General features: G+C 40.3%; 1 protein-coding gene across 4 annotated transcripts in view; it reads left to right on the plus strand.

Moving 5' to 3' along the window:
* Positions 1-15,091, plus strand: part of LOC112555322 (acetylcholinesterase-like) — a 37,840-nt gene extending 22,749 nt beyond the window's left edge. For 3 of the 4 annotated variants that reach the window (XM_025223674.1, XM_025223672.1, XM_025223673.1), the window contains exons 2-5: positions 4,025-4,171; positions 4,627-6,226; positions 8,513-8,700; positions 11,834-15,091. In XM_025223674.1, coding sequence (XP_025079459.1) covers positions 4,683-6,226; positions 8,513-8,700; positions 11,834-12,159 — 2,058 coding nt within the window. In that variant the 5' untranslated portion in view covers positions 4,025-4,171; positions 4,627-4,682 and the 3' untranslated portion in view covers positions 12,160-15,091. The remainder of the gene's footprint in view (positions 1-4,024; positions 4,172-4,626; positions 6,227-8,512; positions 8,701-11,833) is intronic. The other variant, XM_025223675.1, reaches the window with a different exon arrangement.
* The last annotated feature ends 1,474 nt before the right edge of the window (positions 15,092-16,565 follow it).

Consider the following 16,565-nt stretch of genomic DNA (forward strand, 5'->3'; position numbering starts at 1 on the left):
TGTTCCACATTTATTCATTTCTTGAACGAGTGACGATCAAGGACAGCTGTGAACAAACGCTGTGTCCGGTCTCTCGGCTTCATTCCGCCAATTAATTACTTACTACCTATCAGAGACCACCCACCGAGACATTTTTACACATTTGCTCATAAGTTCAAGAACATCAACCTCTTCTCTGCTTCCTCCATGGTAAATGCACTTTCACCGCTCACATTCTTTTGATCTTCGTTACAGGTAGCTGCCTCAAGTGCAGCAATTCCTCCACCAACATCTTCAGGCGCTAAAAATAGTCCCACTTTTTTTTTGATGGGGAGAAAGGTTTGCACAAGTAAATATCGGAGAGTATTTATGAGTTTTTGTGCTCATTGCTCATTGCAGAGAAATGCTGTTTTTTTTTAACCAGAATACCTTGAGAGAGTAGTGCTATATTTAGATTGTCTACCTGACGTACCTAATCAGTGACTGCTGTACAGGTATGTATGGAAATGTTTAGGTGACAGGGTGCATCGTCATGGCAGTCAACCTCGACAGAACTTAGGTGCTTTCTGTGATTCTCACTCACTTCATGTGTGTGTGTGTGTGTGTTCGTGTGTGTGTTTTCGTGTGTGTGTGTGTGTGTGTGCATATGTACGCGCACAATATAACTTTATAATAATCTCCCTCTCCAGAGAATCTATGTTTTGCTTTATTATTTCCGTTGTAATTATTCTCGATTCTTGAAAATTATTCCTGGCAAATACAGACGCCATTAAGGACCTATTATGCAGTCGATAGACACATGCAATATGCTGATTTTATCTTTAATGTGAAATAATTGGAAGATGTCTTTTAGTAATTACAATAAAACCGCAACAGAAGGGGGCGGGGTCAAAAGGGCAACAGACAAAAATATTCTCGTCTACTGCGAGAAGTCCCAGCAAAAATCCAGATGGTTAGACAAAGATTAATTTGAGGACTTCAGTTATACAACCTAATCAAGGATATATGACAAAGACTGAATGTCAGAGCGTATGCACGTGTGTGAGGGGAGGTAGGGACAGGTTAGTGTGTGTGAGTGTGTGTATGTGTGTGTGAGTGTGTATATGTGTGTGAGAGAGAGAGGATGGTTGAAAAAGACTGAAAAAGTGAGAAACAACTACGAAGGAAAGCAAGGGTTCGTTTTCTTTCTTCTCTCTCTCTCACAACAAGTCAGATGTTGTGAGGAAGACAAGCATGTAAAGGCTCGTGACCCCGACTGACAGACGAGCACGAGAGGTCAGGGAGGCTAATCTCGTTTTCCTCCGATCGCTTTTCAGTCGTTTGCAGAGACTGCGTCTCGTATGACAAACAATTAATTTTGTGGACCTTGTTTGCTTGATAATTCATTAAAACAAATGAAGCGCAACATTATTTGAATGTATTTTTGGCATTGTGCAAAACTGTTTACAGACTTGCTCTGCAATGTTTTCCCGAATTTCGTAGAATTTCCTTCAGCTGCTTAGTTGGTCTCTAACAGTCTTTTTTTTCTCCTCCCGTCTTCACATCGTATATTTCTGTAAATTGTCTATCTGTAGCTTTGTTTAGACTCATCGCATACTTTGCCATTATTATTATTCTTTTCGAAATTTTCAAAGAGTTAGTCAAAGATAATTCAATGAGATGATTTATTTGTTCATGCACTTTGCGCCTTCCCACTCACCAAATTTTTATACTCTCCTTTTTTCTGTCTTATATGTGATTTACATCATTAACACGAACATTATGGCGCCTGAAAATATGTGTCGATTGTTTATACAAATCTTGCAGCCAATCAGTAAGAATGTGGATACAATCCTTCCTCGCTCCGTCTCTGTCAGTCCTCCTCGCTCCGTGCTGCAATGTCTACCTTCCCTGGGGGTCATTAAGCATGCAGACAATTAAGCGGCCTCTCTGGCACTTAGAGCTGGGGTCTTTCTCCAGTCACACAGTGCTGTCGGCATTTTATTTCCCACAGGAATGGTAAGTGGCCCAAGGTGCAGGTCAGCGCCTGTGGCCTTATAGCCAGGGTCTAATCAAAAGTCTTTTTATTACCTGTCCTCACTGCTTTCCTGACTAATGTCTCGGCAGGATAAGAAATGTGTCACATGATACTAATAAAATGAATAAAGCAAAGCATGTGTTTTAATTTCACACCACCTTTCAGTCTGTTGTTAAGATAGGCCTTTGGTGATTAGGGTCAAACTGATTTTTTCTGGAGGCTGGTTAATTCGACTGGAAATTTTCCCCGCCAAGTGGTGATGTTGCGCTGGGACAAAGGTCGATGAAGAGGAAGGAAACTGGAGAAAATCCCCGATGACCAAACTTTAGACAAGTTCACATACATAGCAAACCTGACATGCGAGCTTAAATCCAGTCCAGACTGTAGAGCTGACTATTGAGAGTTAAACCTGTTGATCGCCTCGAGTCCTTTCATGAAAGGTTCAAAGGTTAAAAAGACAGTGAACCGTCGGTCACTCAGAAAATGATTTTCTATTTTTATAGTAATTTTTGTTTTTTTCTGCTGTGTGCCGGGATGAGCATGTTTATTGGTCAAAATAACCAAACTTTAAGACATGTGCTTGTATTTCTGATCTTTGACCCACGCCGGACTATGGCAACGACACATCTGGAAAACCACCAGACGGAAAACAAAACAGTCTTCACTAGTTTTCCCCCTTTGTAAGTGTCGGAGAACGGTCCAAAGTTGTCCAATGGACGAAAGCTCGTGAGTTGGGAGGGGATGGAGGGTGGAAATTAGTTTATCTGCCCTCCACAACGCAGTCAGTCACCAGGACAGATGACTGTAAATTATCCAGGGCGCCACGTGTCAAAGAGAGTAATGAAGGTCACAAGACTGCGCATGCTCAGGAAAGGGATACAGCTATTGCCTCACGATCCCTCTGTGGTTGGGGAAGAGCTGGATGCACATTGCTCATCTCTGCTCGACTTTCACCGAGCTCATCTCTTTATCTCCTCGCTGTCCCTGATAACCCAGAATAAGAGGGGTCACTAGAAGGTTGGAGAAGGGTCGCACGCAATATCACAGCTGATGTTCACACAATAAATATACATCTCTAAAATATACCTTTGAGCACATTAAGTAAACGCATGCTAACATGCCTTTGTCGTGTTCACGTGGAAACTTTAAGCATGTGCAAATGTTAAACAAAGCATTCAGTGTGCGCGAACTCAGAATGGCGAAAGTTTCTGAAAGGTACTGAAGATTGCTCTAGGTATTTGCTCCACTTTAAAATTATATCGTTAGATAAACTTAACAAAAAATACTTGTTCACTAATATGTCTTTACTCAAGCGAATCAGCCTGATGCCAGACTACATCCATGTCTGTGAATTTTTTTTTCCTTTCGCACCCAAAAGTTTTAAGCAACGAGCCATTTTTTTCTTGTCTTCGTGGCCCGCGTGTGTTTGATCTTCTGTCTCCCATCTGTCTGCGTCTTCCATCAGCCAGCCCCCAGCTTCCTCCTGCTTCCAGCACTGTTTACTCGTTCGTCCATCACTTATGAGCACTGCTCATCTCCCATTTCGTTTTTGTTGCAGAGCTGTTTCATTCTCATCTGGTTTCTATTTCCTTCTGACCTTTCTGACCTCCCAGCTGATCTGCTGTTTGTGTACATCAGTCTTCCCTCGTCCTTTCTGTTGTGTATTTACCGCTGATTGTTCTCTACACTTTGCTGCATTGAACTGCACTCTTCTGTACGGACTTGCATTTCCTGCCGGCTGTATGGTATAACACACGTGTCCTTTACTTCGGTATATATGTCCCCCTGCTTTTTCTTGTCCTTCCATAAACATTTTTGACCTAAACTCACTCATCCCTTTCACAAAATTTAGATGTGGGTCACACAGTGGAATCAGTATTTGTTGCATGCACGCTAACATACAGGTAGATACACATATGAACAGGAAGATATAGATAACAATTGCCAAAATATTGTTTTCTCTAAAAATGCATTTTTAGGTTACAAACTTTATTATCTTTTAATTTTTTCTTAATGGATTTGTTTCAGATAATTTCCAAGCATTTCCAAGCATTACCGGATATCTTGCCAAGCTACAAAGGCAGAAATTCTAGGATCGCACCTGCCTTGAAGAACCTGTCGGGAAAAAATTCAAGTTGTCCTTCAATGCCTCTTCTGAGACACTTCAGAACGTTTGTATGGTTCTCCTTGGTTCACACTCCACACGAGACTTACACTAAGCAACTATTGCTCTCTTTATTCATGCCAGTGATTAGTCATTTGTGGCCATTTTTGTGAACCTAGAAATTTTTTTCTGGCTAGTTTGTAAATGTTTTTGCGAAAGACTTCGTTGTAAGAAATATAATACAAAAATAATGTGAGACTTACCGTGCTTAGTGTTAAACATCCTTGTAAAGAATATTAACAACGATTACTAAAATAAATTTCCATTTTGGTAAGGTTTGTAATTTCGTTTTCCCTGTAACAAAAATAGAAAACATACCTTAATCTATCTTGAATATAAACATTAGTCATTACTAATTAAAAATCGTAGAGCCGTGTTAGTGACATGTAACTCTTGTGGTATACAGACATGAAGATACTTGTCAGACCATACAGTTTTCTAAAAGTGAACTTTAATATCTACACAGGCAGAAGAGCGGAAAAAGGCGATAGCCATTTTGCCTGAGGCCGTTGAAGACAGCGCATGCGCCAGATGATGGAGGACCATTTTGCTACCTTGATGCTGGCGGCTGTCTTGGTGCTGCTGCTGCAGGAGGCCCGACTAGTCTCTGGGTTCGGGCCAATAGTGGACACGGATAAGGGACAAGTGCAGGGGAAGACTATATTCGTCAATGGAAAGAAGCTCGATGTTTTCTATGGCATCCCCTACGCCAAGCCCCCTCTGAAGGAATACCGCTTCAGACACCCTGAACAGATTGACAGGTGGGAAGGGGTGTTGAACGCAACCGTCCTCCCCAAATCCTGCATTCAACCGTGGGATGATATGTTTCAGAACTTTTCAGGGTCCCAGATGTGGAATCCCAACACCCCGATCAGCGAAGACTGTCTTTATCTGAACGTGTGGGTGCCGAGGGTGAACCTCCCATACCGACACAAAGCTGTGATGGTTTGGATCTACGGGGGCTGCTTCTACAGCGGAACGTCCACCCTGGATGTCTACGACCCCAAGTACCTGGCAGTGGAGAATGATGTGATTGTAGTGTCGATGAACTACCGCCTGGGTGCCTTGGGCTTTCTGGTTATGAATACCCCTGAGGCCCGGGGCAACGCCGGCTTGCTGGATCAGCGAATGGCCCTTGAATGGGTCCAAAGAAATATCGAGAACTTCGGGGGCAGTCCTCATAATGTGACTTTATTCGGAGAGAGTGCAGGTGCGGCCAGCGTGGGGCTTCATCTCGTGTCCTCCCTCAGCCGGGGACTTTTCAACCGAGCCATACTCCAGTCAGGAGCTCCACAAGCCTCCTGGGTGACCTACACCCCATCGGAAGGCCACAGCAGGTCGCGGAGACTGGCATCCACCCTGGGGTGCGACGGGAACCTGAGCGATGCTGAAGTGGTGCAATGCTTGAGGCTCGTCAACGCCCATGTGTTCTTCCAAAACGAGTTTTCTGTCGTCAAGGGAATCGTTCAGTTTCCTTTTCTGCCTGTCATCGACGGCTTCTTTTTGACCGAGAGCCCATCCGAGTACTTGCGCAGAGGTCGCTTCAAAAAGACCCCATTGCTCCTCGGCAGCAATGCCAACGAAGGGACGTGGTTCCTCGTCTACGAAGACACCGAGAATTTTAGCATACACGAAAACAAACAAATTAGCGATGAAATGACTGGACACCTCATAGGCAGCCTGTTTTACTACCATCCTCAGTACCCTACTCCACTGAACAAGTTCGGCAAGGAGGCCATCATGTTCGAGTACACGGACTGGGCCCGTCCAAAGGACCCGTGGTCCCGACGGGACCACATTGCCCAGGCTGTCGGGGACCTGCACTTCGTCTGTCCAGTCAACGATCTAGCTGACCACTATGCACAGAATGGTCAGAGGGTCTACAATTACTGGTTTGAACACCGGTACTCCCTGAACCCTTGGCCCGCGTGGATGGGCACACTCCATGGCGACGAGATTTTCTTTGTGTTCGGCAAACCGCTCGACCCCGCCCTCGGCTTCACGGACGAAGAGAAGCAGCTCAGCCGCAAAATCATGAGATACTGGACCAATTTCGCTAAAACAGGGTAAGCTGCCATTTTTGATAATTTATTTTCGTCCGTGAAACCATTTAAATAACAATTTATTTGGGGTTTTCATTAAAAAAGTACAGAAGAAAGACTCATAGCCGAGAGACCGGAATGAACTGTCGGTGATGTGCCATCAGACCTATGCTCCACTGGGGACTAATAGAAACAAAAAGAAGAATATGGCTCTACTCTACACATGTTGAAGACATTGTAGAGAAGGCAATGGAGAGAATGGGTAGACATAGAGAAAGATAGAAAGATGCTTTAAGTAAATGTCGTTTACAATCACAACCATGCTTGAAGGCTGCTGCCAACACTCACCTCACCCAGAAAAATGTCCCTTTGCCACATAAACAGTTGTGTGTAGGCGGGTATCTGGTGTGACAAGAAACAGCAACAGGTGTCGGAGAGTACGACAGCACTTTCACCTACCTGACAGGTAGGAGTGTTGCAGATGCTGAGAGAGAGCACGAGCTGTCTGCAACATTCTCGCTCTCCATCGCTCTCCTTCTCTCTGTATGTGTGTGTTTCGATTCTATGTGTGTCATGTTTTAAAAATCATCATCATCATCATCAATCAACAACATCAATCATCATCATCATCATCATCCCTAGTTTCCGTCCATTCTCTATCACGTGACCGTGACTGTCCACGTGTTCCAAAGACCTGGTGATCACATACGAACATAACTAAACTATTTATTTGTCTGTAATAGTCGTGAAGTGGCTTAACATAAATAAATAACCAAACCGTCTCCCCCACAATCTTCAGCGCAGTTGTAATTATTTCTGATTGCAATGACTCCTCTACTATGCATTCTATTCTAGGTGGTGTTTATTAAAGCATGTGAGACCTGATCTTCCTCTCTCACCCTATGTGTTAAAGCCCTACTAGAGCCTCTATATATCTACCGGCTTCTACATTCTGGCAGAGGCGGGAGCTGCTTTGTCCAACGGCCAAGATGCCATTTTCCGTTAGACTTGTCGGTGCGTCAAGCAGACCTAACCTTTCCAAAGTAATAACAAAAAGAAAAGAGGAATCTCATAACACATACAATGTGTTTTCCTTTGTGATGTGGACACAATTTCCGGAAACATTCAAGCGGAACAACAGAAACTCCGAACTGTAATTTTTGTGCAATATCATTTGTGCTGATGTCGATCTCACTGAAGCTTGATCACATGATCAACCCATCGATACAGGTCTTCACAAAAGATCAGTTTCCCCTGAAATAGGTTTGCTTGAAACCAGCAGTAAAACCAACTGCAAGGAAATAAATGGACGCCATTTTGTTTACAGAGCAAGTCATCATCAGTCAGCCAGTCTTCATAAACATGCGTGTGAATTGAGTGAGCTTATCATTCAACTAATAATTCAAGAAGCTTCAACTGAAAATAGGATAATTTAAGGAACTTAATCTGTTTAACAGTCAGTGACCAAAGCTTAGAAGTGTGTTTAAAGGCGTACTGGGTACACAATATTTTGAATAACTGGACTTGCAGAAACTAGGTTTTCTTAACAAGCTTTTGTTTACACCGAACCTGACCTATTGAATCCATTCATTAGAGGTGCAGAACTTCAAACATGGAGGCGATCACTGACGTCACTGAAGTACAAGAAATACACTTCCGGGACACGTGATCATTCTGCTTTTAAAGTTAAACAAAATAATAACGACTATCAAATGAGTCAAGTCTCTGTAAGCTGGAAATGGCCAGGCCAAGGGTATTACATACAGAAGGCGGAATACACGTGTGTCTTATTTCCTTTAAAATTTCTTTCTTTCTTTCTTTCCTCACTGTGTGCTATATACTCTGTCTCCTGATGGCGGTGACCTGTCAGTTGATTCCCATTGAAATACTTACACTTTAGCTTTAAACTTGAATGCTCAAATGTGGTGACCAGCTTCGACCAGCAGCCTTGTTGACATTTACTGATGTGTTTTCCAAGAAAACATGCCGAGGGCTACCGACATGCAGCCTGGCTTCATTGTAATTAGGCGCTTGTGTGACAAAGATGAAATGTGGTTATCTCAGACAACAGACAATAACAGAGTGTAACGGACACAGTCTACATCCAGGTTCAAAGGAAACAAAAGATAAATAATTGCATCAAAAGCTAAATAAATGTAGGCAAGATTGAATGGATTGGACAGGCTGACTTATCGATCCATCAACAATCAATGATTGTCATAATTACATGCGACTTATAATAATTTTAGCCTCATATCAGCTTAACAATGCTTGTCTTTCTTAAGCTTCTTTTCTTCGCTTTTGTAATAGGGATCCGAACCGAGGCCCCGGAGAACCATCGATACAAGAATGGCCCGAGTACCGACACCATGAAAGGAATTACCTCAACCTGTCTCTGTCCTTGCTCAAGACCGGGTACGTGGATACCCATAAAGCTGTTCGGGCTCGTCAGTGCGCCTTCTGGCATCTCTACCTACCCAGCCTCGTGGCTGGCACATGTACGTACAGACTTGCATACACCATGAGCTCAGTCACATCTACAAACACCTTGCATGATACAGAAACATTTATATAACATATATAGCACCTTGCATATATAGAACACCTATAACACCTTTCATATTACAGAACACCATAATTGTTTTAATTGTTTAAAGTTTATAATCGAGACATTACCTTTATTCTCTGGATCATCAAGAAAAAACTCCGAGGTCCAGAGAGTAAAAGCCGTGTAACTGTCATCGGAGCATTGTTTGTAAATAATTTTTTGTGTCTGACATTGCAATGAAGGGCTTAATATTCCCTCACATACTATCTTTGAAAAAAAAACATGTCAGGTGTGGAATGAGAATGAAAGTGCTAACAAATGATCATGCAAACTAACAACAGATTTTGTAAGCACGGGTTTGTGACTCGCATGCCTTCATTTAAACAGATTGTGTAACAATTGTTTACACAACTGCCAGAGAAATATCCTGCTGCTGATAAACTAAAAACTGTTGTATATTATTTGTATGCCCCGGATGTTACATTGTATCTACCTGTGTACAGTTGTCACTGAACAACTCTCACCATTGTGTGGTCAGTGATAACAAACCTGTAAACAAACACGAGCATGTGTGTTGCGTGTGTGCATGAAATATCTGCTTTATGTTATAACACACTTTGCTGTTGCTATCCACATTTATCATTGTACTGTTGCTTACTTATCAACTATTCATATATCATAGTTCACGAAAACACGCGACAATTGTTAGTTTGCTGATGCTTTAAATAAAAAACTTCTTCTCGGATGTTTACAAATAATTCACACAATGCTACTGTTACAATATCGCCTTTTTTTAAAAAAAATGCGTTAACTAATAAATTGAGCTTAAAATATAAATATTGAGCCAGAGTGTGTCTCTAGCTAGTATCCCAGAGTTAGCTTCGTGAGAAGTCGAGGGTAACAAATATTAATCCACTCACTAATTTCACCAATAACCCTTCCATTCCTTTGTTAACTTTTCCCGCATTTTTCTCTCAGCAAACTGAGCCCACAGCCTGCCATCCAAGTGAAGGTGGTCAATTAAAATAACTCCTCTCCCCCCACAACCCCCCGGTCCTATCGACAGCCCTACATGGCGCCCTTCTCATTGATCCTCCGTGTCGTTCGGCCCGAGCTCTTTAAAATCATTGCAGACACGTGACGTGCAGATCGAACTTGTCTCGAATTTCAGGAAGTGTTCAAACACAGGTTAGAAATTATTCTACATTTTGCGATTGATTTTTCGTGTCCGTAAAATCTTCGTTCAGAGGCGCGCGTGCCCAGGCGCCCGTCCTCCCTCGGAGGAAATGAAGGTCGTAATCGAAGTCCATTCGTCTGAAGCTTGAAACACGACAATTGATTGGTCTGTCCCGATGATACCACCTCTTCTTTCTTTCTTTTCTTCTTTTTTTTATAATCCTCTATTTTTTTAAAAGTGAGTGATTCTCTTTTTTTTCCTCCTTGTTTGTGTTCATCTTCAGAAAGCCGAAGGTCGTTGTTCACCAGTCAAGATATAACCGCGTTTAAGGAAATAACCGCGTGATTTTCATATAATATAACACCTTTGCGAAGCTCAGTTGAACGTCTGTCCATATTTTTTCTTGTTAAGAATGAATTTATTGACAACAAAGTTTCAATGTGACAGCTCTACTCGATCACGTGACAATTTTTACCATTTATTTGAGATTAATTTTGTAGTAAGAATTATTGAGCGAGTTTGCGAACGAATTCAAAAGTTTGAAGAATATAATATTTTTAAAAATCATTTGTGTGTGTGTGTGAGAATTAAACTGAGGAAACTTCTCAAAACCGCCTTTTGTGCGTATATCTCACGCTTTCCTGTGTTTATATTTATTGCAATATTTAAAAAAAAAATAACCTTTTGTATAACCTATTATTATTTTTGCGACCTAACCCTTTGATTGGCATGGTATGCGATTGGCAGATAAATAACTGCCGGCTTCCTAACATTTCTTATGCCCTGCCAAAACCTGTGATTGGCAATTAACCTACAACAGCCTGCATCTCGCGTCTGCGCATGACAAATGACCTTTGCCTCACTGCATGGCAACGCATGGGAGGGAAATAACGAGGCATGCACAAGCATCACAGGTAAATGCTTTTGACATAATTGTAGAAGACGTTTGGTTCTATTGGTGCTTGTCGATATTTGCCAAGAAGAAGCTGCGTCCATTTTTTCTTTTTCGTTTTTTTTTTTTTTTGTTTTTTTTTGTTTTTTGTGGGTTTTTTTTTTTTTTTTTTTGATCGACAAAGATAGAGCTAGCAAATGTTCTTTTCTTTTTTTCTGTCTGCTCTGTTGAGGTATTTACACACGTCTTCAGAAGCATTGATTATTATCAATAAATAAAAGATGATTGTCTTTCATTTACTATTTTATTGTACTTTGTCATTTTAATTTTGCAAGAAACTGCTTTAAAAAATATCTTTTGTCAAAGCAAAATTAGAAATATAAAGATTGCAACATTTGCTAATCTGCATATAAATATTGCTTTATTGCCAAAACTTATTTCCTCTGAATAATCTTAGACTATGATAATTTTATGAGTCATCGATGTTTTTATATTTAGTATTCTCAAAGTTCTTGTATTGTCAATAGTCACTGTCAATGTAGGTGTAGTTATTGTTACATCTACCAGAAGTACAGAATCAAAATAAACTTTAGAGTAGGAAGGGTGATATGCATTGTTATTGTATTCTTATGAAAAAGAACTGAAGCTTGTTTTAAATTGTTTGCATATATTTAAAAAAAATCAATATAAAGTTCAATATAAGTATTTTATGTATAATTTAAAACACTACAAGTTTATATTCTTTAATATAGCTTTTTCTAGTTTTTAATTTTACAGTGTCCTAACTATAGAGTACAGTGTATTTATGTCTTAGTCTCAAACAAATAAATAAACTGCTTTTATATACACTATTTATACTCTGTACTTCTCGACTTTCTGTCTCCCTCGTGAAAATCACACACATACACTGGTGATGTAATCATGAAAGCAAGTCGAAATTGCAGCTTGTTATGAAAATATACAATATGTTGACATGAATCCCGATTCACAAGAGTTTTTTTAAATAATTTTCAGCTGACATTTCTGCTGTGGAAAAAGAATGGAAAGAAGAGTTCCACGAATGGAAGACTCGCTACATTGTGGACTGGAAGCACCAGTTTGATAATTTTCTTAACAATTACGAAAAAGAGGATAAAGACTTGCGGGAATCCTTGAGAGAGAGTAGCTTCACTCCATTAAATGTCATTAATGTGGAAAAAACGATCGTGATTAATAATAGAGAGCATGCATCTTACATCACATTAACACACTCACTCACTCACTCACTCACTCACTCACTCACTCACTCACTCACAGCAGCAGAAAAACTTCCAACAAACTACTTACAGTACATAGTGTAAATAATTCTCTCCTAGAAATGTATTTTGTCTTCTCGTACAAAGTGTAAAATAACATCATTTTTGTTGTTTCCAAAATACGGAAAAATGGCGAATTCACACACATGGGTTTAGCGATATTGTGTACATGATGCTGTTATCATCTAAAGGGGGAAATGGGAGAAAGCTAACGGGAATTCACGCTTCACCTTCATCGGTACATGACCAAAAAAAAAAAAAAAAAAACAGAAAATCAGTTCCCAAAACAAATCTCTTCAGGAATGTCTGAGCTGGATTTCTACTTCAAGCAAAAGGTGGAACAAAAGTTTGCTTGCTTGTTAGCTTGTTTGTTTGTTTACCCTATTTTAGGCCGGTGAATATTCACATAAACATTAAGCGTGGGTAATACACAAACTAACATTCTGTGGCAACTTACAGCTCATTGTACATTCATAGTTTACTACCTTTTGTATGGTGTTTCGGAGATCAAATGTACCCAGCCTACACACACACACCTTTCCCTACACATACAGAGAGAAGAGAGAAGGTGGGGGACCATATGGAGATGCACATCAGAAGTCAGGAAGGGAAGATGAACGCAGAAAGAATGAGTAAAGTTCATAGTGTCATCGGACGATAATGGCGCCCGGTAGTGTAGTGGTTTGTCGGGTCTGACATTTTTAACATTACTGAAATTATTTTTTTCTACATTCCACCTGTTCTATTAGGTGGATTAGAGTTAATAAAACGCTTCAATATATATATATTCTTTCTTTCTGTCATTTTGTTTTTGGTAGTGCATTTTCATCTTCTAAATACTGGGATGGGTTTAACGCCATCTTTATGTTTTTCCCCCGAAAAATAAGAAGCATATTGCTAGAATATATCCAATTTTTACTGCTGTGCTTTTTTTGTATCGATGTAATTTTGAAAGAAATATGTTTCGTTGTTGCCATTTTTTCTTCTTGCGAATGAGCAGAGTTTTCAGCTCATGTGACAAAGACATAATCACTGTGTAAATAACATCTAGCATCAAAGTCCGCTAGGTGCTTTATTAATGACAACCAATACAGGAATTTCGTTTGTAAAATTTCATTTGGAAAACTAAATCAAACCGAAGTGACAGGGCAGAGAACTTCATCATACAAGAAAGGCATCTCAGAGCACCGGGCACATAGGCAGGACTAAGAAAATCCCAAGAGAAGGATCACTTGATGATTGTATACAATCATAGCAGCTTCAATCCAAAAGTTTCAGGTGACACTAGTAATTCTGGTATTGACGCACATAGTCTGGGATGGGGATGGGGATGGGGATGGGGATGAAGGTTGGGGTCCAAGCCCGGTCTCCCGCAGGTTTCTGGCACTGTAACCGATGGCTTTCATCTGTGGGCTGGATGCCTCACGAAACATTCTACGACAACAAAACTTGACGAGTCTGGCCCCAGTGGAAGCCAGAGCTGATATAATTCTCCATATTGCTTTGCTCTCCCCAACCCTTAACTCTTCTCACATTCTTCCAACTCGTTTCTTTCTGTCCGCAAACACTTTTTTTTAAACTGATATCGTCACCTATCTCCCCTTTCACCATCCCACACCCCTACCCACACACAACAAACATGATATTGTAATTCAGTATTCTTCCGTTTGAAGCAAATATTGTAAATATTTGGAATAATTTTTTTTTGTCTGTTCATCCTGTCTTGTCAGTATGTCTGTTTTTCTGATTATTTTCTCTCTTTATCCCTCCCTTCCTCAGCTCTGCTTAACTGTTCTCGTGTTCCTTGTTATCTCCTCGGCCAGTGTTTGTACTTGCCCTACACTGACCTCACCCTCGTTTGTGAAACTGATCGCAGCTTATTTACACGCATCTTATTTACACCAAGCTTATTTACACGTGACCATCTGTGCCGAGTGTAATCGCGGAGACAGGCACAGAGAGGAGGATACCCTAGCTACTGTCAACAGTTTGCTTTACAAGAATGGCTCAGGCCTGATTATCCATTCAATTTGCAGTCTGAGTTCTTCCCTCCGGATGAGTGGAGAGCTGGCAATGTGACTGTAGTCTTATTGCTTCCAAGGGAAAGAAGAGTTCCGAGGGAGGTATAGTGCAAGGGGTGGCTCACAATTTACTGGCTAATTCTAGCACGCTCGTAGGTCTGCGAACGACTTAATCGCTCTTCCCCCTGTTTTTTTTTTCTTTCCCCAAGTGAGAGGAGTGGTCCTGTGGTGCCACAGTCAAGCGCCTGTCACTAAAGCAGTGAGAGGTGTGGGCCGCAGGTTCGGATTCCGCCTCCGGCACACTTGTTTTCTCTTTAGATATGGCGCCTGTTTAGTTCGCAGTTATATAGCTTTAACTGCTGGTTCGGAATAAAGTATCAATAACCAACCAGACAATTAACTATCAGGAGTTTTGTGAATGGTGAAAGACATCTTAAGACAATTTTTATTAGTAAACGTAACAATAAACAATAAACATATAAATGTATATAACTCTTACTTCTATACTTTATATTTGTGACAACAGCTTACATTTTAATCTTCCTTTCTACAAATTCCATCACTTAGTATGGGATTCATTGCAACCAGATCATTTAACTTGTTTTTCTTTATTTTTCCCATTGAGTTAAATAACTTGATCACTTACTTTCAAAAAGTTGTCATTTTTTATTTTCCTTTATGTATCAATCACTCTATCAGACAGCTTTTATATTTATCTAAATTTTAATTTTAAATGTTTTGGGTGTTATAGTACTTGGCATAGGATAAACTTTCTTTACTTGCATTGCTACAGTATTATTCAATGAAGAACAACAGATCAACATCAGTTTCCATGTTAAAAAAAACATTGTGATAAAAGCTATCTTCCATTATTGTACCAAAAACAGCAAGTATCATAGACGACATACCTCATAACTCGTTACATTTTGAAAATAAATTATATTCGTCTAAACATTTAATTTTGTTTTGTTTTTAGTCTAAGACATTAAAATAATAATAGTTACACTGGTTGATTGACTGACCGACAGAATAAATGAATGAATTAGTGAATGACTAAACAAACAAACAAACAAACAAACAAACAGACAGAATGACTTTAAAGTGTTTTCAAACTTTTGTAGGTATCATATATCAAGCAACATCGGGTGTAGCTGCCTCGTGAAAGACATTTTGTATGTTTATTCCTCCAACTAAAAATACAAGCAGCTACCTAGTTACCATTTGCATCCTGGGAGCGAGTTTCCATTTTCAGATGCACGGGAAGAGTGCCAGATATTTTCACTTCTGTTCTCTTTAGCTCACTAATTGATTCCACGTGTGTTTTCTTAATCTCTGCCGACAGCAGAAGTATAGACAACTGACAAAAAGAGCTTGAGCTGCTCAGTGTGTTTCCAGTCCAGACATGCTTGACTGCCTGCGCCTAGAGTTTATTTCGGGAGAGAGAGAAAAATGGAGCTTGCTACCGTAAATTCCGAGTATGCTGTATGTGACTTGTTTATTTCGGTTGGTTTGCAAGCAGAATATAAAATGTACATGATAAAATGTGAACCTCTCTGTATCGGGTAGACGGACTCCCTGACCACGAGAGGAACAGTTGTGAACATCTGCGTTCAATACAACCACCACCGGCCATCTTTACCTGCCAAGGCTTTGCACGTCAACCCCGTGTCTGCCTCCTACTGTAAACTACAGCAATTTCCAATTTACTCTGACATTCCTTCATTCCCAAACCAACTGACTGGCATTTTCAAAAGCTTCTCAGGTGATAACCACAATAACACCTGCACTCTGCCTACAGTGCCACCACATTTCAAATGCATAAATCAGATCCATGCCAGCTGGTCCCGACTTGAAGGATGAGACAAGAAGACTTGTAGGAAGAAAGTTGTAAAGTATATTGTGTGACAAGAAAGATGTGAGTCGTGATTAGAAAATTGCAACATACTCTACAGTAGCGACAATGGTTTTTTCATACCTTCATCTTACGGGTAGATTTTGTCCCTCTTGTACTGAATCTTTATTTTATCGATGCTTCTTCTTTTTCTTCTTTCTTTCGTTCTTTCTTCTTCTTTTCACATCACAGAAAAACGGTCGCTTTCTGTAATCTCCAGGTTTTGCTTTTTTTCATTCCTTCATTGTAAAACCATATGGTGCTGGAAAAAATGTCTAGCAGTGTTAACATCTATCTCTCCTCTTTCATCCACCTCTCCGAAGTAAACATGTTTTGAATAAAATGCTTTAAATTACAGCAGAAAAGTGATAAGAGTTTGTTCAACATCCAAAAGATTTATTTCCAAAATGTCTTAGATACGGGCACCGTAAATTTTTAAACAAAATTATCCAAAGCGCATCCGAAATTTTTTTTCCGAAAGCTCAAAATTCAGCCTGTGAAATTAAAGTCAGTTTGCAATAATCTACCAGCGTCTGGAT

Source organism: Pomacea canaliculata, linkage group LG14 (assembly GCF_003073045.1).
Source record: "Pomacea canaliculata isolate SZHN2017 linkage group LG14, ASM307304v1, whole genome shotgun sequence".
In the NCBI taxonomy this organism is placed as follows: Eukaryota; Metazoa; Mollusca; class Gastropoda; order Architaenioglossa; family Ampullariidae; genus Pomacea; species Pomacea canaliculata.